The sequence below is a fragment of the Bos grunniens genome, chromosome 18, assembly GCF_055505025.1.
Source record: "Bos grunniens cultivar Pamir isolate PY7600 chromosome 18, Bosgru_T2T1.0, whole genome shotgun sequence".
Classification (NCBI taxonomy): domain Eukaryota; kingdom Metazoa; phylum Chordata; class Mammalia; order Artiodactyla; family Bovidae; genus Bos; species Bos grunniens.
Genome location: NC_141182.1, coordinates 52,334,385 through 52,357,821, shown reverse-complemented (window position 1 = coordinate 52,357,821; position 23,437 = coordinate 52,334,385). Strand labels below are relative to the sequence as shown.

At 40.5% G+C, this 23,437-nt stretch overlaps 1 protein-coding gene and 1 long non-coding RNA gene across 3 annotated transcripts; one reads left to right on the top strand and one right to left on the bottom strand.

Moving 5' to 3' along the window:
- Positions 1-1,057: 1,057 nt before the first annotated feature.
- On the bottom strand, positions 1,058-2,915 carry LOC147353994 (uncharacterized). Of its 2 annotated transcripts, none has more exons than XR_015146161.1 (2): positions 2,619-2,915; positions 1,058-1,290 (listed from the first exon to the last, which is right to left on the bottom strand). It is a non-coding gene; the product is annotated as an uncharacterized LOC147353994 (long non-coding RNA). The 2 variants fall into 2 exon arrangements; XR_015146160.1 differs by having other exon boundaries at positions 2,614-2,808.
- On the top strand, positions 2,798-23,150 carry ZNF404 (zinc finger protein 404). Its single transcript, XM_086353032.1, is given in 4 exon segments — positions 2,798-2,928; positions 18,261-18,412; positions 21,525-22,861; positions 22,863-23,150. Coding segments are annotated over 3 exon segments (1,665 nt in total). The 5' UTR covers positions 2,798-2,928; positions 18,261-18,267; the 3' UTR covers positions 23,046-23,150.
- The last annotated feature ends 287 nt before the right edge of the window (positions 23,151-23,437 follow it).

Here is a 23,437-nt window from a genome sequence, read left to right as displayed (position 1 = left end):
GCAGTAGCATGTTCCATCTATACCAATTTGTTGAGAGTTTTTATCATCAAAGGATGTTGTACTGTCAAATGCTTTTTCTGTATCTATTGAGATGGTCCTATGATTTTTATCTTTCATCTTGTTAAAGTGATGTAACGTGGTACATATTGCATATGTTGAATCATCCTTGTATCAGAGGGATAAATCCCACTTGGTCCTAGTGTTTAGTCGCTAAGTCATGTCTGACTCTTTTGCGACCCCATGGCCTGTAGCCTGCCAGGCTCCTCTATCCCTGGGATTTCCTGGGCAAGAATACTGGAGTGGGTAGCCATTTCTTTCTCCAAGGGATCTTCCCAACCCAGGGATCAAACCCATGTCTCCTGCATTGGCAGTCATATTCTTTACCACTGAGCCACCAGGGAAACCCTGGTCCTAGTATATGATCCTTTTAATACTCTGTTGAGTTCAATTTGTTGATATTTTGTTGAGAAGTTTTCCATCTATGTTTTTCAGAGATATTAGTCTGCAGTTTTCTTTTCTTGTATTCATCTTTTTGTGATGGGCTTGTTTCACTTAGTACAACGTTCTCTAGATACATCCGCGTTATAGCATGTGTCGGAATTTTTTCTTTTTAAGGCTAAGTAATAGAGCATAAAATATCCAAATGATTTGCCAAATAAATAGCAAATCCTTTAACCCAAATCTTAAAGTTATTGTTCCATAAAGGTGCAACATTCCTCTCATTCATTGTTGAGAAGAGTAAAAGCAGCTTATCGTCACTCACCAAGATATACAGTCATAATATCACAGGGTTCTATATTCATAAAATCAGAATCACACATTTCCATCTCATGTAGTTTCTCACTTAATAAGCCTGTTCACACTTAATAAGCCTATTTTAAGTAATCCATTCACAATATCCGTAAAATGCCCACATAATAAAAGCATGTCTTTCAAGGTATCACATACATTTTAAGTCATACTCACAGATAAAAACACACAATCTCATAACTAAAGCCATAATCTCACAGGCCTCAAAATGTGCACTATATTATATAATTCCACACACAGTCGCAAAAGCACTCAAACTTTTTAATGCTTATTTACAAAGAGTCTGGGAAGGGAAGTTTTATTAGGAGACCAAAATATGTGTTCAAACTTCATTTTCAAGGTGCCCAGACAGCTGGAGAAGGAAATGTTCCACTTCATCCTGGGATCATGGAAGACTCACATGAGGGAAGGTCAGAGTTTACTGCAGTTTCACCTAAGGTCAGCAGGTACAGTGCTGTTTTCACAAGTCCCACTGAAGAACTGAAGAAGAATAAGGCAGAATTGAAATCTGATTTGATTTGGGTAAGATGCGGGGCTGTATTAGAACTTCTGTGGGGCCCTTCAACAATAAATAGAAAATAAAAATAACAGTATTTTGTGATTCTTTAGGTATAGTAATAATAATAAGTTGAGTTTCTTTAAATTAAACATTTCCTTTGACCAAAAATTAATGTTTATTTCTGATTTTAAAAGACTTATTGGTAGGCCCCTAAAATCAACCCTGAATATTCACTGGAAAGACTGATGCTGAAGTTCCAATATTTTGATGTGAAGACCCGCCTCATTGGAAAAGACACTGATGTTGGGAAAGATTGAGGGCAGGAGAAGGGGGCGACAGAGGATGAGATGGTTGGGTGGCATCACGGACTCAGTGGACATGAATTTGAACAAACTCTGGGCGATAGTGAAGGACGGGGAAGCCTGAGGTGCTGCAGTTCACGGCGTCACAAAGAGTCGGAAAAAGCAACTAAACCCTAACAACAAAGAGTATTGTGGGCTCTAGACGTTTTGCATACTATGTCTAATGGATGAGTTGGCCCTGCTAGCATATGTCTCTGGCAAAAGTCAGCCAGAAGTAGCCCTTAACGGAAAGAAACGCAAGATACTGGGCAGGAGGAATTTCAGGGTGGGGATGGAGGAGTGGGAAGGAAGTGTGCTTAACAAGTTTTATAATATCTCAAAATCTGAAACAAACCATCTTCATATTTACACTCTAGGAAACAAACCAAACAGAAAAACAATCCCATACATAGTGGTTGTTTAGTCGCTAAGTCGTGTCTGACTCTTTGTCCTCAAGGACTGTAGCCCGCCAGGATTCTCTGTCCATGGGATGTCCCTGGCAAGAAAACTGAAGCAGGTTGCCATTTCCTTCTTCAGGGGATCTTTCCTACCCAGGGATAGAACCCCCATCTTCTGCATTGACTGGCGGATTCTTTACTGCTGAGCCACAAGGGAAGCCGCCATACATGGTTACAGACACACAATGAGGTCCCACAGAAACACAGAGAATGAAAATGCAAACACACAACCCCAGGGGTTCTTTCTTTAAAAACAAATGCACACTTAATGTCAGGTGTGCTTCTGGCGCTACTCGGGATGCTGATGCTACCTGAGCGGGAATGGGGGTAGGGATGGGGGTCAAAAGACTGAAGTCCCAATCCTCAGAGCTCACACCCAAGAAACCACCGTACACAAGAGCCCGCCGTCTCCTGCTGCAGGTTTGGGGCTCTGAAGTTCCCAGGATCCCACCCGCCTTCTACAGACTAGACAGAGATTCCACTCGCTTTTTCCATGTATGCTAACCTCACCAGCTACCATCTTCCTTCAGAGGGGTCTAGCCGTTCTCCACCGCGCGCTGACACAGTCCTGGCATCTGCGAATTCGGATCGCCGAGCTCTCTCAGAGCCAGAAATGTTCCGGATGGACTGCATTTCCCAGAAGCCACCGGGCACGCATCAGCCTCGAGCCCTGGGTGCTCTTCCGGTGGCGGAGTCCCTACGTGTTAAGCAGATCCCCAAAACGGAACACGCTTCCATAGTCTATTTCGGTAGCCGTCTGGTGACGGGCGCTCAAGGCTGGGACGCTCCGGGCGCGGATAAGACGTGTCGGTCCTCGAATGTAAGGCTCGTGTCTGCGACAGCAGCAGAGATTTATGTACCTATTGAGAAACTCGTATGTGTAGACGTGTCTCCATGAAGTGTATGTTTGTGTGTCATTATTTAATTGGGTGATGGTGCTTATTTCAATGATGCGTGGCTTTTGGATGAGCAGCAGTTGTGTGGCTGTGTGGATTGTCACTGGAACTTTTGGCTTTTGTCTCTGCCGATTCCTCGTCTCTCTCCCCTCACAGCCGCTTGGGGTCTGTGGCAGATAAAGGAGGGAAGCCAGAATCTTAGCGTTAGAATGGAAGAATGGAGGATCCCAGCAAGAAGACACAGATTGGATCAGGAGATGAGATTTTCTGAAGCTGAATACGGCCCCAAACAGGCTTTTGGGAAGACCTAATGGCAACCCACTCCAGTACTATTGCCTGGAAAGTCCCATGGACGGAGGAGCCTGGTAGGCTGCAGTCCATGAGGCCGCTAAGAGTCGGACACGACTGAGCGACTTCACTTTCACTTTTCACTTTCCTGCACTGGAGAAGGAAATGGCAACCCACTCCAGTGTTCTTGCCTGGAGAATCCCAGGGATGGGGGAGCCCGGTGGGCTGCTGTCTATGGGGCCGCACAGAGTCGTATACGACTGAAGCGACTTAGCAGCAGCAGCAATGACGTCCTGTAGAAGGTAATGGCAGCCCACTCCAGTACTCTTGCCTGGAAAATCCCATGGACGGAGGAGCCTGGTAGGCTGCAGTCCATGGGATCGCTGAGGGTCGGACACGGCTGAGCGACTTCACTTTCACTTTTCACTTTCATGTATTGGAGAAGGAAATGGCAACCCACTCCAGTGTTCTTCGCTGGAGAATCCCAGGGACGGCGGAGCCTGGTGGGCTGCCGTCTATGGGGTCGCACAGAGTCGGACACGACTGAAGCGACTTAACAGCAACGGCAACAATGACGTCTAGGAGTGGGTTTCCTCCTGGGAGGGTCCCCTTTGAAAGTTTCGAGGGGCCAGCTATGTTTCACTGCCACAGCATTTCCAAAACTCTGGCCCCAGAAGCCTGCTGTCAATTCCACAGATTCCACCCTAGACATCAGTTACCCCAGCCTCTCACACACTGGGAAAGGTCAACGCTGTTCTAGCCTCCTTCCTATTCCCATCTGGTTGTTTATGGTGAACTGGATGAGGAGGGGTGGGGGGGTCGAGTTTTGTAAATGAATGTGCTCTCCAAGAAAATGCTGATGTCTCATGTTCATTTTCTCTTTTCTTAGTGCTTGCATGTCTCTAAAAAATAGGATCCTGAGAGAGGAAAGAATTTTTGTTAAACTAAAAGTTTAAGTTAAAGTGAATTTGTGTTTTCTCATTGGTAAAATACACTTTAATTTTAAAGGCATATGATCCTTCTTTCCCTGGGGATGAAATATACTGTCTGATAGTAACATATCTGTAAGTCATAGGGCCATGCAGATTAATCACCCTTGTCAGGGTCCCCAGGCCCTTCTGTCTCTAAATTATTTAACCTGTGCCTAACATCAGTCCTGTGATCATGTTAGTTTTTGTGGAAAAAGTGATGGGATGTCACTACTATGGTTCCATTTTATCATTTAAGACTCCATTGTAGCAGACTGGAGCTAGAGACTTGCCTTGTGGACTTGATGAAGTAAGTGGCAATGTTGAAGAATTTCCTGTTGCAAGAAACGGCAGGCAGCTTCTAGGACCTGAGGGTGTCCTCCAGCTGACAGCCATAAAAAAATTGAGGCCATCATTCATCTAGCCACAAGGATATGAATTCTGCCAACAATCTGAATAAACTTGGAATTGAATTCTTCCCCAGTTGAGCCTCTGAATGAGAACACAGCCCAGCTGACATCTGTTTGTAACCTCAAGACCAGCCTGAGGAGAGCACCCAGTGAAACTGTGTCCAGACTCCAAGTCCACAAAACACCATGAGATAATAAATGTGTGTTGTGTTAAGATATATTTATGGTTAATTTGTTATGGCAGCAATTGAAAACCACTACCACAGGAAAGACTGGGTAGACTGGAAGAGACTGAGGAGAAATAACAAACAGTCTGGAACTTCCTTGATGGTCCAGTTGCTAAGACTGTGTTCCCAATACAGGAGGCCCAGGTTCGATTCCGAGTTAGGGAACTAGATCCCACATGCCACAACTAAGTGTTAGCATACCACAACTAAAGATCCCACATGCCGCAACTAAGACCCATTGCAGCCAAATAAATAAATATTGTGGGGTGGGAAGAAATAATAGCCAAATGCAATGTGGGATCATGTATAGGATCCTGGAAAAGAAAAAGGACATTAATGGAGGGAAACTGGTGATATTTGAATAAGATATGCCATTGATAGTATCTACTATACCAGTGTTAATTTCATGGTTTTGATAATCCTAAGATGTCAACAGTAAGTTGAGGGATATACAGGAAACCCTCTGTACTACTCTTGCAAATTTTCTCTAAGTCTACAATAAGTAGAAATAAAAATTAAACCAGAAAAAAAAGAGGAAAATTTTGGCTATCCCAAGATCATGGAGATATTTTCCTGTTTCTTCTTCCAGAAACTTTATAGCTTTAGTTTTCACATTTAGGCATATGATCCATCTTGAATTTATATGTGTGTGTGGTAGGATCAGGGTTAAAACCATTTTTTCCATACAGCTAGCCAATTGCTTTGGTACCATTTGTTGAAAAGACTTTCCTTTCTGTTCTAATTTGCAGTTAGACTTTTATTGTTAAAAAAAAAAAAGTGGCTATATATGTGCAAGTCTCTTTCTGGACTCTGTTCTGTTGGTCTTTTTGTAAATCCTGTGTCAGTCCCACTGTTTTAATTACAGTAATTACATAATACATATGTCTTGATGACTGGTAATATACATTCAACAACTTTGTTCTTCAAACTTGCCCTGACTGTTCTGGATTCTTAGCTGTGTGCTGTGCTTAGTCGCTCAGTCATGTCCACCTCTTTGCCACCCCATGGACTGCAGCCCACCAGGCTCCTCTGTCCATGGGGATTCTCCAGGCAAGAATACTGGAGTGGGTTGCCATGTTCTCCTCCAGGGGATCTTTCCAACCTAGTGATCAAACCAGGTTTCCCGCATTGTAGGTGGATTCTTTACCATCAGAGCCATTTCCATATAAATTTAGAATGAGTTTTATTAATGTTCTACAAAAAAGCTCCTAATATTGTTTAGGAATACATTGAATCAATAGATCAATTTAGAGAAAATTGGTCATCTTAAAATTGATTCTTCCAGTTCATAAACATGAAATAAGTTTCCATTTATTTAATTCTTCTTTCTTTTCTTAATGTTTTGCTTTTGGTCTATAAGTTGAAAACACTTCTTTTGTTAGGTTCATTTCAAAGTGTTTCATATTTTTCTTATTTTTTATACTGTTCAGATTTTTAAAATTTCATTTTCAATAACTTTGTTTTAATATAATTGTTTTATACTGTGACCTTTTATTCAACAAACTTCCTAATAAATTCATGTATTAATAGTTTATAGAATTGAAAAAAATTTTTTCTATGTACAAAATGATGTTATCTGCAAATAAAACTGGCTGTACCTCTTTCCTTCCAATCTTCATACCTTTCATCTCACTTTTTCTTGTATGGTATTAGAGAGGTCTTCTAGTAGAAAGTTAAATGGAAGTGGTAAAAGTGGACACCCTGCCTTGTTCCTGAGCTCAGGGCAGTGGTCCATATTTCACCTCCCAGTTTTATTCTGCCAGATCCCTTTTATCAAATTAAAGAAGTTCACTTCCATTCCTAGTTTGAAGGATTTTTATCATGAACTGATGTTGAATATTATAAATGGTTTTTCTGCATTTAATGAAATCATTGAATAGTTTTTCTCCTTTATTATTTTTTAAAATAATTTTATGTATTTTTATTTTGGGCTATGCTAGGTCTTCACGGGCTGCATGGGCTTTTCTCTAGTTGCTGCAAGTGGGGGCTACTCTTTGTTGTGGTGCACGGGCTTTTCATTGTAGTGGCTTCTCTTGTCATGGAGCACGGAGTTCCCTGATAACTCAGTTGGTAAGAATCTGCCTGCAATGCAGGAGTCCCTGGTTCGATTCCTGGGTCATTTCAATTCCTGGGTCGGGAGATTCCTGGGTCAGGAGATTCCCTGGAGAAGGGATAGGCTATCCACTTCAGTGTTCTTGGGCTTCCCTTGTGGCTCGGCTGATAAAGAATCTGCCCACAATGCAGGAGACCTGGGTTCAATCCCTGGGTTGGGACAATCCCCTGGAGAAGAGAAAGGCTACCCACTTCAGTATTCTGGCCTGGAGAAGTTCATGGGGTCATAAAGAGTCGGACTTGACTGAGTGACTTTCACTTTCACAGGGCTCTAGGGCACTGGGGCTTAGTAGTTTTGGCTTCCAGGCTCTAGAGCTCAAGCTCAATAGTTGTGGCACACTGGCTTACCTGCTTCACAACATGTGGGATCTTCCTGTATCAGGGATGGAACCTGTGCCTTCTGTATTGGCAGGTGGATGGATTCTTTACCACTGATCCACCAGGGTAACTGTCTTATTTAAAGTTGGAAGATTACATTGATTGCTTTTTGAAAATTAAGTGACTTTGCATTTCTAGAATAAATCTCTTGCTCATACATATCAGTGGCCTCTTGCTAATACTTTATTTAATAGTCTTGCATCTACATTCATGAGAGAGATATACTGTAGTTTTCCTTTCCTATAATGTCCTTGTCAGGTTTTGATGTCATAATTATGGACCTCATGATGTGGTCCATTTTGGGGGTTTGTTTTCTAGAAAAGATAGTTTGGTTGGCATTTTTAATTCCTTAAGTGTTTGGAGAATTTGCCACTGAAGCCTCTGGGCCTGATATTTTATGGGAAGGTCCTTAATACAGATTTAATTTCTTTAATAAATCTATATTCAGATTTTCCATTTTTTATATCAGTTTTTTTATATCAGTTTTAATAAATTGTGTTTTCAAGAAATTTTTAAATTGCATCTACATTTTCAAGTTTATTGTCATAGAGTTCATAAAGTTATGTTATCAATGTATCTCTTATCAAAATAATGTCTATAATATATGTAGTGATATCTCCTTTTATATTCCTGATATGGGCAATGTTTTTCTTGACAGTATACCAAGAGGTTTATTAATCTTATCTTTTCAATGAAATAGCTTTTGGCTTTATTGATTTTTCTCTGTTATATGTCTGGGTTTTTTTTATGCCATTTGTTTCTTTTAGTATGTTTTACTTTCTGTAGACTTAATTTGTTTTTCCTTTTCTAGCTTCCAGAGATAGATCATTGTTTTTTAACCATTCTACTTTATAAAACATATGTTTATGTTTAGGTGAAGGGGATCAAAGAAGGGTAAAAAGAAAGGGAAAACATAAGTGGGCAGTCATTATAAATGCTCATGATATCTATGGGAGAAAATAAATTATGGATTTACTTGGCATTGCAGTAATTTGACAAAGTATTTTCATAATAATTTCACTACCAATTGATTTGCTATGACTTCAGTACACCTAGCAATTATCAATGGTGATGAGATAATGAATGCTATTTATCTGCAGCATTTGTGAATACAAAACAAAAACAAAAATACACATTTAAAGCTAAAAATATCTTTCGGTTTTTTATTGTTTTGTTTTTTATAATTTACTTACTTATTCTTTTGGTTGCCCTGGGTCTTCATTGTTTTGAGTGGGCTTTCTCTAGTTACAACAAGTCAGGGCTTCTCATTGCAGTGGCTTCCCTTGTTGCAGAGCACAGGATCTAGACACATGGGCTCAGTGGTTGCAGCTTGTGGGTCTAGAGCACAGGTTCAGTAGTTGTGGTGCACGGGCTCAGTTGCCCGGTGGCATGTGGAGCCTTCCCAGACCAGGGATCAAAACCGTGTCCTCTGCTTTGGTAAGCAGATTCCCATCCAGTGGGCCACCAGGGAAGTCCTAATGTCTTTGTAAGCATTGGTGTGATTGTGTCTCACAAGCTTTGTTATGCCATACTTTCATTATCATTTAGCTTGAAATATTTCCTAGGTTTTTTGCACATTCATGCTTCCATCTAGGATTATTTTCCTTTTGCCTGACTTCTGTTCTTTAGTATTTCTTGTATTATGGGTCTGTTGATACGAAATTCTCTCAGCTGACTTCGCTGGTGGCTCAGATGGTAAAGCATCTGCCTACAATGCAGGAGACCTGGGTTCAATCCCTGGGTCAGGAAGATCTCCTGGAGAAGGAAAGGGCAACCCACTCCAGTATTTTTGCTTGGAAAATCCCTTGGATGGAGGAACCTGGTAGGCTACAGTCCATGGGGTCACAAAGAGTCGGACACGACTGAGCGACTTCACTTTTTAAAAAAAAAAAAAAAAATCATTATTTCACCTTTCTTTCTGAAAGATATCTTCTCTGGGTATAAGAGTCAGAGTTCTCAGGGTTTTTCCTTTTAGCACTTTTTAAACACATGGTTCCATTTTTCAGGCTGCTAAAGATTCTCTTGAGATATGGACTGTTTTTCTTGTTTATTTATAACAGATGTCTTTTTTTTTTAAACTACATACTTTTAATATATGTTTTTCAGCTTTGTTTCTTAACAATTTGGCCAAGATGTGCCTAGGTATGGATTCCATTATTTCAACTGGTTAGGTTTGCTGAGCTTTTTCATTTATATATCAAGATATTTCATGACAGTTGCACATTTTGTCCATTATTTCTTCAAATAAATTTTCTGTTCTATTTTGTTTTAGATGTTCATTTCTACATTTTGGCAGTTTCTTGTATTTCTCTTACGTTCAGCTCTGTTCTTTTTTCTCTCAGTATAAGATTATTGTTAATTTAACTTTATGTTAATTAAAACAGTTTTCTGCTGTTAAATCATCCTGTACAGTTTTAATTTTCAGTAATATATTTTGGAAGAAATGGAGTAGCCATCATGGTCAACAAAAGAGTCCAAAATGCAGTACTTGGATGCAATCTCAAAAACGACAGAATGATCTCTGTTCATTTCCAGGGCAAACCATTCAATATCACGGTAATCCAAGCCTATGCCCCAACCAGTAACGCTGAAGAAGCTGAAGTTGAACAGTTCCATGAAGACCTACAAGTCCTTTTCATTATAGGGGACTGGAATGCAAAAGTAGGAGGTCAAGAAACACCTGGAGTAACAGGCAAATTTGGCCTTGGAATACGGAATGAAGCAGGGCAAAGGCTAATAGAGTTTTGCCAAGAGAACCCACTGGTCATAGCAAACACCTTCTTCCAACAACACAAGAGAAGACTCTACACATGGACATCACCAGATTGTCAACACTGAAATCAGATTGATTATATTATTTGCAGCCAAAGATGGAGAAGCTCTATACAGTCAGCAAAAACAAGACCGGGAGCTGACTGTGGCTCAGATCATGAACTCCTTATTGCCAAATTCAGACTTAAATTGAAGAAAGTGGGGAAAACCACTAGACCATTCAGGTATGACCTAAATCAAATCCCTTATATACAGTGGAAGTGAGAAATAGATTTAAGGGACTAGATCTAATAGACAGAGTGCCTGATGAACTATGGAATGAGGTTCGTGACATTGTACAGGAGACAGGGATCAAGACCATCCCCATGCAAAAGAAATGCAAAAAAGCAAAATGGCTGTCTGAGGAGGCCTTACAAATAGCTGTGAAAGGAAGAGAAGCGAAAAGCAAAGGAGAAAATGACAGATATAAGCATCTGAATGGAGAGTTCCAAAGAATAGCAAGGAGAGATAAGAAAGCCTTCCTCAGTGATCAATGCAAAGAAATAGAGGAAAATAACAGAATGGGAAAAACTAGAGATCTCTTCAAGAAAATTAGAGATACCAAGGGAACATTTCATGCAGAGATGGGCTCAATTAAGGACAGAAATGGTATGGACCTAACAGAAGCAGAAGATATTAAGAAGAGCTGGCAAGAATACACAGAAGAACTATACAAAAAAAGAGCTTCATAACCCAGATAATCACGATGGTGTGATCACTCATCTAGAGCCATTCATCCTGGAATGAAGTCAAGTGGGCCTTAGAAAGCATCACAACCAACAAAGTTAGTGGAGGTAATGGAATTCCAGTGGAGCTATTTCAAATCCTGAAAGGTGATGCTGTGAAAGTGCTGCACTCAATATGCCAGCAAATTTGGAAAACTTAGCAGTGGCCACAGGACTGGAAAAGGTCAGTTTTCATTCCAATCCCAAAGAAAGGCAATACCAAAGAATGCTCAAACTACTGCACAATTGCACCCATCTCACACCCTAGTAAAGTAATACTCAAAATTCTCCAAGCCAGGCTTCAGCAATACGTGAATCGTGAACTTCCAGGTGTTTAAGCTGGTTTTAGAAAAGGCAGAGGAACCAGAGATCAAATTGTCAACATCCGCTGGATCATCGAAAAAGCAAGAGAGTTCCAGAAAAACATCTATTTCTGCTTTATTGACTATGCCAAAGCCTTTGACTGTGTGGATCACAATAAACTGTGGGAAATTCTGAAAGAGATGGGAATACCAGACCATCTGACCTGCCTCTTGAGAAATTTGTATGCAGGTCAGGAAGCAACAGTTAGAACTGGACATGGACCAACAGACTGGTTCCAAATAGGAAAAGGAGTACGTCAAGGCTGTATATTCACCCTGCTTATTTAACTTATATACAGAGTACATCATGAGAAACGCTGGGCTGGAAGAAACACAAGCTGGAATCAAGATTGCCCGGAGAAATATCAATAACCTCAGATGTGCAGATGACACCACCCTTATGGCAGAAAGTGAAGAGGAACTAAAAAGCCTCTTGACGAAGGTGAAAGAGGAGAGTGAAAAAGTTGGCTTAAAGCTCCACATTCAGAAAACGAAGATCATGGCATCTGGTCCCATCACTTCATGGGAAATAGATGGGGAAACAGTGGAAACAGTGTCAGACTTTATTTTTGGGGGCTCCAAATCACTGCAGATGGTGATTGCAGCCATGAAATTAAAAGACGCTTACTCCTTGGAAGGAAAGTTATGACCAACCTAGACAGCATATTGAAAAGCAGAGACATTACTTTGCCAACAAAGGTCTGTCTAGTCAAGGCTATAGTTTTTCCAGTGGTCACGTATGGATGTGAAAGTTGGACTGTGAAGAAAGCTGAGTGCCGAGGAATTGATGCTTTTGAACTATGGTGTTGGAGAAGACTTGAGAGTCCCTTGGACTGCAAGGCGGTCCAATCAGTCCATCCTAAAGAAGATCAGTCCTGGGTGTTCATTGGAAGGACTGATGCTGAAGCTGAAACTCCAATATTTTGGCCACCTCATGCGAAGAGTTGACTCACTGGAAAAGACCCTGATTCTGGGAGGAATTGGGGGCAGAAGGAGAAGGGGACAACAAAGGATGAGATGGCTGGATGGCATCACCGACTCGATGGACATGAGTTTGAGTGAATTCCGGGAGTTGGTGATGGACAGGGAGGCCTGGCGTGCTGTGATTTCATGGGGTCGCAAAGAGTCGGACACGACTGAGCAACTGAACTGAACTGAATATATTTTTATAAGTATAAAATATCCATGTGATTCTTGTTTTAAGAGTCTTAACCTCTATTGATATGCTCCATTTTGCATTCCATATTTTTCATCTTTTCCTCTCTTTTCTTTAGCATGTTAATCATAATATCTTCAAATCCTGTCTGTTAGCTCCACTGACTGGATTATCTTTGGGTTTATTTCTATTGAGACTTTTCTTTCTTGATTATCAGTAACATTTTCCTGTTTCTTTGCATTTTCATTAAGTTTTATCATAGACTGGCATTGTGAATAACATATTATTGACACTCTGAATTATGTTATCTTCCTTTAATAAGCCTACAGTCAGGGTTTCTCAGCCTTAGCACTGTTGATATTTTTGACTAGAAAATTCTTTACTGTGGGGGGCTTTCCTGTGTGTTGTAGGGTGTTTAGTAGCATCCCTAGTCTCTACCCACTAGATAGTAGCCTCCCTCCACACGTTTTGACAACCTAGTATGTCTCCAGACATTGCCACGTGTGCCCTGAGGAGCAGGATCACCCCCAATTGAGAACCAGTGATCTGCCCATTTTAAATATCTACTTCATTTTCTTTTTTTAATTTTGGCTATGCTGGATCTTCAGAGTGGCACAAGTCTCTCTAGTTGTGGTGCAAGGGGTTAGTTGCCCTGCAGCATGTGGGGTCGTAGTTTCCTTACCAGGGATTGAACCTGTGTTCCCTGCATTGGAAGGTGGATTTTTAACTGCTGGACCACCAGGGAATTCCCTTACTTCATTTCCATTATATAAATGAATACATTTTATTTAATTAATTACCCATCTAAGTACCTTTAGACTTTTCTCCAGCTTTTTTTTTTTTTTTCATTTTAACTAGTGTCTGTCATCATATTCCTTTATACATTTCTAGGCACGTTTTACTGTTATTTTTTTGATGAAGACTCTGAAATGGCTTTCTATCATTAAATTATTCTTATGCATATTTTTTTGTACAAGTCTCAACTTCAGTAGGTTTTCATAGGTCTAAAGGACAGCATGAGCATAAGGTTCTTGTTTTCCTACAGCCTTATTAATACATGGTGCATCATTAATTTTTAAAATCTGACAGTAGAATACCTGCGAAATGGTACTCTTTATTTAAAACATCTTTAATAGGTCTTTTGGCAGGTGATATCTTAATTACCTGTGCTCAGATTTCATACAATGGAACAACAACAACAAAAAAAAACTGGGTGTCAGAGACAACAGTTAAAGTTGAGTTTATAATTATAGAAATGTTGGAGAAGGAAATGGCAACCCACTCCAGTGTTCTTGCTAGGAGAATCCCAGGGATGGGGGAGCCTGGTGGGCTGCAGTCTATGGGGTCGCACAGAGTCAGACACGACTGAAGCGACTTAGCAGCAGCAGTGACTATATAACATCCAGCTGAAGACTAGCCAGGGGGGTACTCTTTCTGCCCCCTTCTGATGCCTATGTCAGAAGCTTTCTCTGTCTCCTTTATACTTTAATAAAACTTTATTACACACACACACAAATTATAGAAATGTGCTTCAAAACACATCACTTCTACTTACTGCTTATTATATGGGGAAATATCTTCACTTCTTTGAGCTTCTATTTCCCCATCTGTTGAACTGAGTTAATAATTACATTTTAGGATTAAAAGTTAATGTGTATAGAGCAGCTATCACATAGAAGGTTGCAAAAATCTATGTGTTGCTATACAGCTATAGTGAGCATAAATTCACATCTCTCTTGTGGGTACTGGGTGGGTTGGGAGCAGGGGATGTGGGGGAGCACAGGAAATAATTCATGTCAGAAAGCAAAGTGGATCCTGATGGGAAAAACCCAGGTTGGTCACCCCAGGGGACCTTGAGAGTCAAGTTCAGGCTTCATATGGGCAGGCAGTTTTAGAGTAGTTACGTTTTTCAGATTGGTCTCTACTGTTTTCTGCCTTTTGTGTAGCAGAGTCCAGATCCACTGGGAGGCCATGAGCTTATTGAAGTTTTTGTTGTATGGCCTGGTCTCAACCCTGGCAGGTAGGGCTGGATTGGGGAGGATCCACTCATTGTGACTGGACAACCCAGGCTGGGTACATGTGGTGTGATCAGAATTAGAAATAGGCCAGAGAGGTGTGTCTGGAACTGGCTTTGCCTCAGAGAGCCCCTGCTGTGTATCCACGCTTGTGTGGCTTGTTTCCTAGGCATAAGAAAGGGTGGTTGGATTTGTCTGGGGGGGGGTGTGTGTGTGTGTGTGAGTTAGTCACTCAGTTGTGTTCAACTCTTTGTGATCCCATGGACTGTAGACTGCCAGGCTCCTCTGTCCCTGGGGTTTCCCAAGCAAGACTACTGAGTGGGTTGCCATTTCCTTCCCCAGGAGATCTTCCCAACCCAGGATTGAACCCATCTCCTGCATTGCAGGCCAATTCTCTACCACCTGAGCTATCAGGGAAGCCGGAATTGTCTGGACTCCTACTCATATTCCCTGACATGTGTTTATGTGTTTGGGAAGGGGAAGAGTGGCAAGGACAATGGGAAGCAGGAATAAAGAAGAAAAAAGAAAGGCTCTCATACCTTAATTTTTGGAGTTCTGAGCTACGCTGGGTCTCGAAGCTTCTTTTTCCTCCCTCAGCTCTGGCTTCTCTGGACTCAGCTTCTGAGAATGATTGGCAATTCTAAAATCATGGCCCTAGTAAGTGGATGTCTCTATTTCCTTCCTGAAATATAGTTTTTAATTCAGGTAATATTTTCATTCTTTAGCCCCAAATCTTCTTCTTAGGGAAGCTGTATCTCTAAGCCAATTTTCACTTTTTCCCTTTACAGAGAATGATTGTGTCCTCTCTGTTTGCTCCCTTTTTTTGAACTGGTTTTTCAGTTTTTCATCAAATAATTTATGTATCTTATATGTTCAGTCTTCTCTTAGGGGCAGTGTTGGAGCAGTGAAGGGGTAGAGTACCTTGAAGGAAATATTGGAGCTTCCCTTATTGGGCTTGTAGTTTAATTATATAAAAATGGTGGTCCTCTTTGACCAGAAGAGGGAGAACTTTCTCCACTGTTTCCCAGGTAGATAAGGGAGAGAGGTTGAGGGCAGTAGGAGAACGGGCCAACAGAGGATGAGATGGTTGGATGGCATCACTGATTCAATAGACATGAATTTGAACAAAACTCCAGGAGATAGTGAAGGACAGGGAAGCCTGACATGCTGTAGTACATGGGGGTCACAGAGTCAGACAAAACTTTGGGACTGAACAACAACAAAGGGTGAATTTGGTTATGAATGGTCTCAGTCTCAGTGTGGGATGAGACTTCAGCTTTGAAAAGCTTTTAGGTTTGGGTTGAAATGGAGTTGGTCCCTTCCTAGAAAGAGAGAGAGGTGGGGTTCTGGCTAAGGAATCACTGAGAAATGAATAGGGTTCTGAGGTCCATTATGTGGTGGAAGAGAAATTGCTGGTCTTGAGTGATTCAGTATTATTCTGGATCATTCTATATTAGTGTGTTCTAACTCAAGAACCAGAAGTTCAATAAGAGATTGTAAAAAGGAAGATCACTGGGAACCACATCCGCTGGATAATACTAAACTTTGAGGAAGAGGTCAGGATTTTTGTCCAGCCGAAATACTATAATAGTATATATGTTATTATTAATAACCTAACACTTTAAGAAAGATTAAACCTGATGTCTATGAAAAACCTGATGTTTATGAAAGTGTAAATTTGTCAGAATAAGGGAAATACTTATGATATAATCTGACATATAATATGCTTGTGTCTTGACAATAATGGATGCCCTTCTCCAATTAGATAAAATTGTTTGGATTCTTTTTTAGTCAAGAATCCCCACGTTGATTCTTCCCTGCTGATCCAGTGGTTAAGACTCCATGCTTCACTGCAGGGGGCAGGGCTTCCATCCCTGGTCGGGGAACTAAGATCCCATATGCTGGACGGCACAGCCAAAAAATAAAAAATAAAACATTAAAAGAAAGAATCCCCAAGTTTCAGCATAATAATTTGGGCTATAGTATAAATTATATGTTATCTTACTAGCTATAAACATTGGTATATCTGGAAAGTTGTTTAAATTTAGTTATTGATCTCTATTTAAAAGTGAAATAGAGATTGATGGTTTTGGAAAACTCAGCAGTGGCTACAGAACTGGAAAATGTCAGTTTTCATTCCAATCCCAAAGAAAGGCAATGCCGAAGAATGCTCAAACTACCGCATAATTGCACTCATCTCACATGCTAGCAAAGTAATGCTCAAAATTCTCCAACCCAGGCTTCAGCAATACGTGAACCGTGAACTTCCAGATGTTCAAGCTGGTTTTAGAAAAGGCAGAGGAACATGAAATCAAGTTGCAAACATCTGTTGCATCATCGAAAAAGCAAGAGAGTTCCGGAAAAACATCGATTTCTGCTTTATTGACTATACCAAAGCCTTTGACTGTGTGGGTCACAACAAACTGTGGAAAATTCTTAAAGAGATGGGAATACCAGACCACTTGACCTGCCTCTTGAGAAATCTGTATGCAGGTCAAGAAGCAACAGGTAGTACCAGACATGGAACAACAGACTGGTTCCAAATTGGGGAAGGAGTGAGTCAAGGCTGTATATTTTTACCCTGCTTATTTAACTTCTATGCAGAGTACATCACGCAAAATGCCAGGCTGGATGAAGCACAAGCTAGAATCAAGACTGCTGGGAGAAATATCAATAACCTCAGATATGCAGATGACACCACCCTTATGGCAGAAAACAAAGAAGAACTGAAGAGCCTCTTGATGAAAGTGAAAGAGGAGAGTGAAAAAGCTGGCTTAAAACTCAACATTCAAAAAACTAAGATCATCACCAGTCCAAGTTCGATGCATGAAACAGGGCACTCAAAGCCAGTGCACTGGGACAACCCTGAGGGATGGGGTGGGGAGGGAGGTGGGAGGGTGGTTCAGGATGGGGGGCACATGTACACCCATGGCTGCAATGTATGGCGAAAACCACCACAATATTGTAAAGTAATTAGCCTCAAATTAAAATAAATTAATTAATTAAAAAAGAAAAAACTAAGACCATGGCATTCAGTTTCATCACTTCATGGCAAATAGATGGGGAAACAATGGAAATAGTGAGAGACTTTATTTTCTTGGGCTCCAAAATCATTGCATATGGTGACTGCAGCCATAAAATAAAAGACACTTACTCCTTGGAAGGAAAGTTATGACCAACCTAGATAGCATATTAAAAAGCAGAGACATTACTTTGTCGACAAAGGTCCGTCTAGTCAAGGCTATGGTTTTTCCAGTAGTCATGTATGGATGTGAGAGTTGGACCATAAAGAAAGCTGAACACTTTTGAACTATGGTGTTGGAGAAGACTCTTGAGAGTCCCTTGGACTGCAAGGACATCCAACCAGTCAATCCCAAAGGAAATCACTCCTGAATATTGGGAGGATTGATGCTGAAGCTGAAGCTCCAATACTTTGGCCATCTGATGCAAAGAACTGACTCAATGGAAAAGACCTGATGCTGGGAAAGATGGAAGGCAGGAGGAGAAGGGGACAACAGAGGATGAGATGGTTGGATGGCATCACCGACTCGATTGACATGAGTTTGAGCAAGCTCTGGGAGTTGGTGATGGACAGAGAAGTCTGGTGTGCTGCAGTCCATGGGGTCACAAAGAGTCAGACATGACTGAGCAACTGAACTGAGGCACTGTACTTTAGATACACTAATTTATTTCTTTTCATCTAACTATGTCATGATCTTTAACTTCAGCTTACTTGTTTTTATGATATATCACCCCCTGCTGCAACTCAATATTTCATCTTGAATTTTTTTTCCACTTTTACAGATAATACATGGATCTGTCATTTCAGATGCCTCTTACATTCAGTGATGTCTCCATAGACTTCTCTCAGGAGGAGTGGGAATGCCTAAATTCAGATCAGAAGAATTTGTACAGAGATGTGATGTTGGAGACTTATACTAACTTGGTATCACTGGGTAAGGACATCTGCCTGGAATAATGTAGAATCTGCTGTCTGGAATATCCACTTTCTTTACTGTATATTTTATGCTCTGTGTCAATACACTCACAAAATTTCTGCTCCATATTCTCAAAGGACTATTTTGGGCGTTGTTAGATGGAAATGGGCTCCTCCATTCAGCACCTACATCTCCCCTTTCCTTCATTTACCATCCTACCTCCTTCTGATCCATCCTGTAGTTGCTTCCTTTTCTAAATGACCAAAGGATTGAATCCTGGGATTTTTCTGCATAACTGCTGGCAAAGAAGGCAAATTTCATATTATGTATATGTTCAGAATATCTATAAATATTCTATTTTAGTTGCTAATTCACCTGTATGGAGAACAGGTAGCAAAGAGTCTGGTTTTCTCTTTACTACAAATGAGCCTTTGTAATTTTTTACATTGGTAGGGTGAATCAAGCTCATTAACTTTTTGAGTATTATTTAAAATTTTATAGCAGTGGAAATGTTGGCTTTCAGTGATTTGATAGGTTTTAGTCAGAAGTGTTGGAGAAGGCAGTGGCACCCCACTCCAGTACTCTTGCCTGGAAAATCCCATGGACGGAAGAGCCTGGTTGGCTGCAGTCCATGGGGTCGCTGAGGGTCGGACACGGCTGAGCGACTTCACTTTCACTTTTCACTTTCATGCATTGGAGAAGGAAATGGCAACCCACTCCAGTGTTCTTGCCTGGAGAATCCCAGGGACGGCGGAGCCTGGTGGGCTGCCGTCTATGGGGTCACACAGAGTTGGACACGACTGAAGTGACTTAGCAGCAGCAGCAGTCAGAAGTGTCTTTGTTCAGTTTTTAGAAAAAATAGATCATTCTCTCCTCTCTTCTGGGATTCTAATTATACTTAAGTTAGATCTTTTGAGAACTTTTCTCACAGTTCTGAGTCAATAAAGGGCTTCCCAGGTGGCACTAGTGGCAAAGAACTTGCTTGCAAATGCAGGAGACATAAGACACATGGGTTCGATCCCTAGATCAGGAAGAGCCCCTGGAGCAAGGCATGGCAACCCACTCTAGTATTCTTGTCTGGAAAATACCATGGACAGAGGAGTCTGGCAGGCTACAGTCCATAGAGTCACAAAGAATCAGACACGAATGAAGCAACTTAGCATGCACGCACCCACTGAAGCAATAAGATGTGAGAGATTAAGAGTCAGAGAGAGATAGTTGGTGATTGCCACATAATTTTCATAAACTAGATCATTATTTTACTCAGCTGCCTTCTCCAGTGACCTTGACTTTAATCCTTACTTACTGTGATTTTCATCCGTTACCTTTTTTTAATTCAGTATTTTATTCTACAGTTAATTATGTAATACCTTATGATACAACTTGTTTTTCAGTAGTAGTTAGAAAAAATTTTGAATGCATATGTGAGTTTTAGAGTATGAAAATAAGAAGTAAAATAAACGAGGCAATATGTACTAGAGAAAAGCATCATGAAGACAGAATTAGGTGTTGGGATATAGAATAAGGGATATGAATATACTTACATTTAGCAGGGCCAACCTTTCTGAGGAAGTGATTTCTAACCTGCCACACCTGGAGGTAGTCATTTATAGAAGCTACCTAAGAGGATTCCTGAAAGGTAGAGCATTCATGTGAAGCCACAGGCAATGGGAAACATCACAATATGTTCTTGTAGCTGAAAAGAAGCAATGTGGTCAGATATAGGGGAACAAAGATGTCAAGGGCTTGAAATTAATTTGTAGAAATAAGACAGAGTCTTCTTATTCGTGGTTATATGCTTGGGTTTCATCCTAAGATAAAGACAGACCTCCATTCGTGGTTATATATTTGGGTTTCATCCTAAGATAAAGACAGACCTTTGGAAAAATTACATAGAGATCCATCTGGTTGTGTTGTTGTTTAGTCACTAAGTCATGTCTGACTCTTTGTGACCCCATGGACTGCAGCACAGCAGGCTCCTCTGTCCTCCACTATCTCCTGGAGTTTGCTCATGTCCATTGAGTCAATGATGCTATCTAACCATCTCATCCTCTGCTGCCCTCTTCCCCTGCCCTCAACCTTTCCCAGCATCAGGGTCTTTTCAAATGAGTCAGCTCTTCACATCAGGTGGCCCAAGTATTGGAGCTTCAGCTTCAGAATCAGTCCTTCCAATCAATAGTCAGGGTTAATTTCCTTTAGGATTGACTGGTTTGATCTCCTTGCAGTCCAAGGGACTCTCAAAAGAGTCTTCTCCAGCATCACAATTTGAAAGCATCAATTATTTGGAGTTCTACCTTCTTTAAAGTCTAATTCATACCCATACATGACTACTGGAAAAACCATCTGACAGAAAACATTAAAATGTAGTTGATCAAGACCTACTCATAGATTTTGATTCACTCAGTCTCAGTGGATATCTAAAGGGTAGTATATCCACATGGAGAAGGCAATGGCACCCCACTCCAGTACTCTTGCCTGGAAAATCCCATGGATGGAGCAGCCTGGAAGGCTGCAGTCCATGGGGTCGCTGAGGGTCGGACACGACTGAGCGACTTCACTTTCAATTTTCACTTTCATGCATTGGAGAAGGAAATGGCAACCCACTCCAATGTTCTTGCCTGGAGAATCCCAGGGACGGGGGGGCCTGATGGGCTGCCGTCTATGGGATCGCACAGAATCGGATACGACTGAAGTGACTCAGCAGCAGTATATCCACAAGCTGATCATGCCTTCTATAAAACTTCTCACTGCCTCCTCCAGGTTGGTAGTCTTGAGGGTTTTAGCCCACTGTAGCTCCTTTTGCCTGGCAAAGCAATAAAGCTATTCTTTATAATAAATAAAGAATAAAATAAAAAGGGGGGAGGGTAGTATATGTAAGAAATTCCTATGATAATTCTGATCCACAACTAATTGAGAACTACTGATTTTTCTCTTTGTCTACTCACAAATGTTACATTCTCATATGAACTTTCAGAGTCCATTGCACCTTTAAAAAACTTTATCACAGTAATTTAGAATTTTATGGCCTTTTACTTCTAATGGATTTACTTGTCAATTTTATCATTATTCTTACTATATTTCCCCCTGTACTGGAAAAATAGCATTTGTTCATTTTCTTGTTTTCTTTCAGACTTTGATTTCACAACTGAGAACAACAAATTATCTTCAGAAAAAAGCAGTTTTGAAGTAAATTCATACCATTGGGAGATAATGAAAAGTAAAACCTTCAACCTCATGGGGTTTATTTTCAGAAATGACTCACAGAGCAGAAATCAATTTGAAGGACAACAGGCATCTCAAGTGGGACATTTTAGTCAAATGATATTCCAAAAACATATATCTCTTCCTCTGCATCAGAGAATTCACACTAAAGAGAAGTCATGTGAATGTAAGGAATGTAGGAAGGGCTTTAGGAAATATTCACATCTTACTGAAAATCTGAGAGACCATAGTGGTGTGAGACCCTATGAATGTAGAGAATGTGGAAAGGCCTTCCCAGTTCTCCAGCATTTTATTAGACATAAAAAAAGTCACACTGATTTGAAGTCCTATGAATGTAATGGATGTGAGAAAGCCTTTAGATTGTATTCACAGCTTATTCAACATCAGATAATTCATACTGGTGTGAAACCCTACAAATGTAAACAATGTGGAAAGGCCTTTAGACGTCATTCTCACCTTACTAAACATCAGAACATTCATGTTGGTTTGAAACCCTACAAATGTAAGGAATGTGGGGAAACTTTTAGGTTCTACCGACACATGTGTCTCCATCAGAAAACTCATCATGGTGTGAAACCTTATATCTGTAAGGAATGTGGAAAGGCCTTTGGTCATCATTCAAGTCTCTATCAACACAAGAAAATTCATTCTGGTGAGAAACCATATAAATGTAAACAGTGTGGAAAGGCCTTTGTTTACAGCTATCTACTTACTGAACATCAGAGAAGTCATACTGGTGAAAAGCCTCATGAATGTAAGGAATGTGGAAAGGCCTTTAGTAGGGCCTCAAGCCTTCTTAGACATAAAAGGATTCGTAGTGGTGAGAAACACTATGATTGTAAGGAATGTGGGAAGGCCTTCTGTAGAGTTTATCAATTTACACAACATCAGAGAATTCATACTGGTGAGAAGCCCCATGAATGTAAAGAATGTGGGAAGACTTTTAAGCTCCATTCTTACCTTATTAAACATCAGATCATTCACAGTGACTTGAAACCATATGAATGTAAACACTGTGGGAAAGCCTTCAATCGTGTCGGGAACCTTAAAATGCATGAGTCAATTCATACTGGGGAGAAACCTTATGAATGTAAGGAATGTGGAAAAACCTTTAGACTTAATTCTAAACTAAATTATCATCAGGCAGTCCATACTGGCTTGAAACCATATATATGTAAAGAATGTAAAAAGGCCTTCCGTTCTATATCAGGTCTTTCTCAACATAAGAGAATTCATACTGGTGAAAAAACCTTATGAATGTAAGGAATGTGGTAAGGCCTTTAATCGTAGCGAGCGACTTATTCAGCATCAGAGAATTCATACTGGCATGAAGCCACATAAATGTATGGAATGCGGGAAAGCCTTTACTCATTGCTCTCAACTTACTCAACATCAAAGATTTCACATTGGCGAGAAACTCTTAATGTAATGAAAGTCAGCCTTTAGCCTTGGCACATCGTTTAATATTATCACTTTTCTACCACCTAACTATGTCATGCTAAAGATTATTAAACATAAATATAAATGCTTGGAAGGGTGTCTGGCTCAGAGTATTTGCTTACTATTAATAATTATTCTTTAATGATAATTACTAGTATTGTTATAAATTCACATGGAAGGAAGACCCTATGAGCATTTTAAAAATCTTTCTATCATCACTCATCCATATTTCACGTCAGAGCATTAATTTTGCACAAAATCCCATAGAATGTATTAAACAGGAAATTTTTTTATTCAGAGCTCATCCCCCTGAAGATGAATAATGGGAAGAAACCCTATGCCTTTGCTGAATGTTGAGTATATAGCTGTTGGGAAATTACA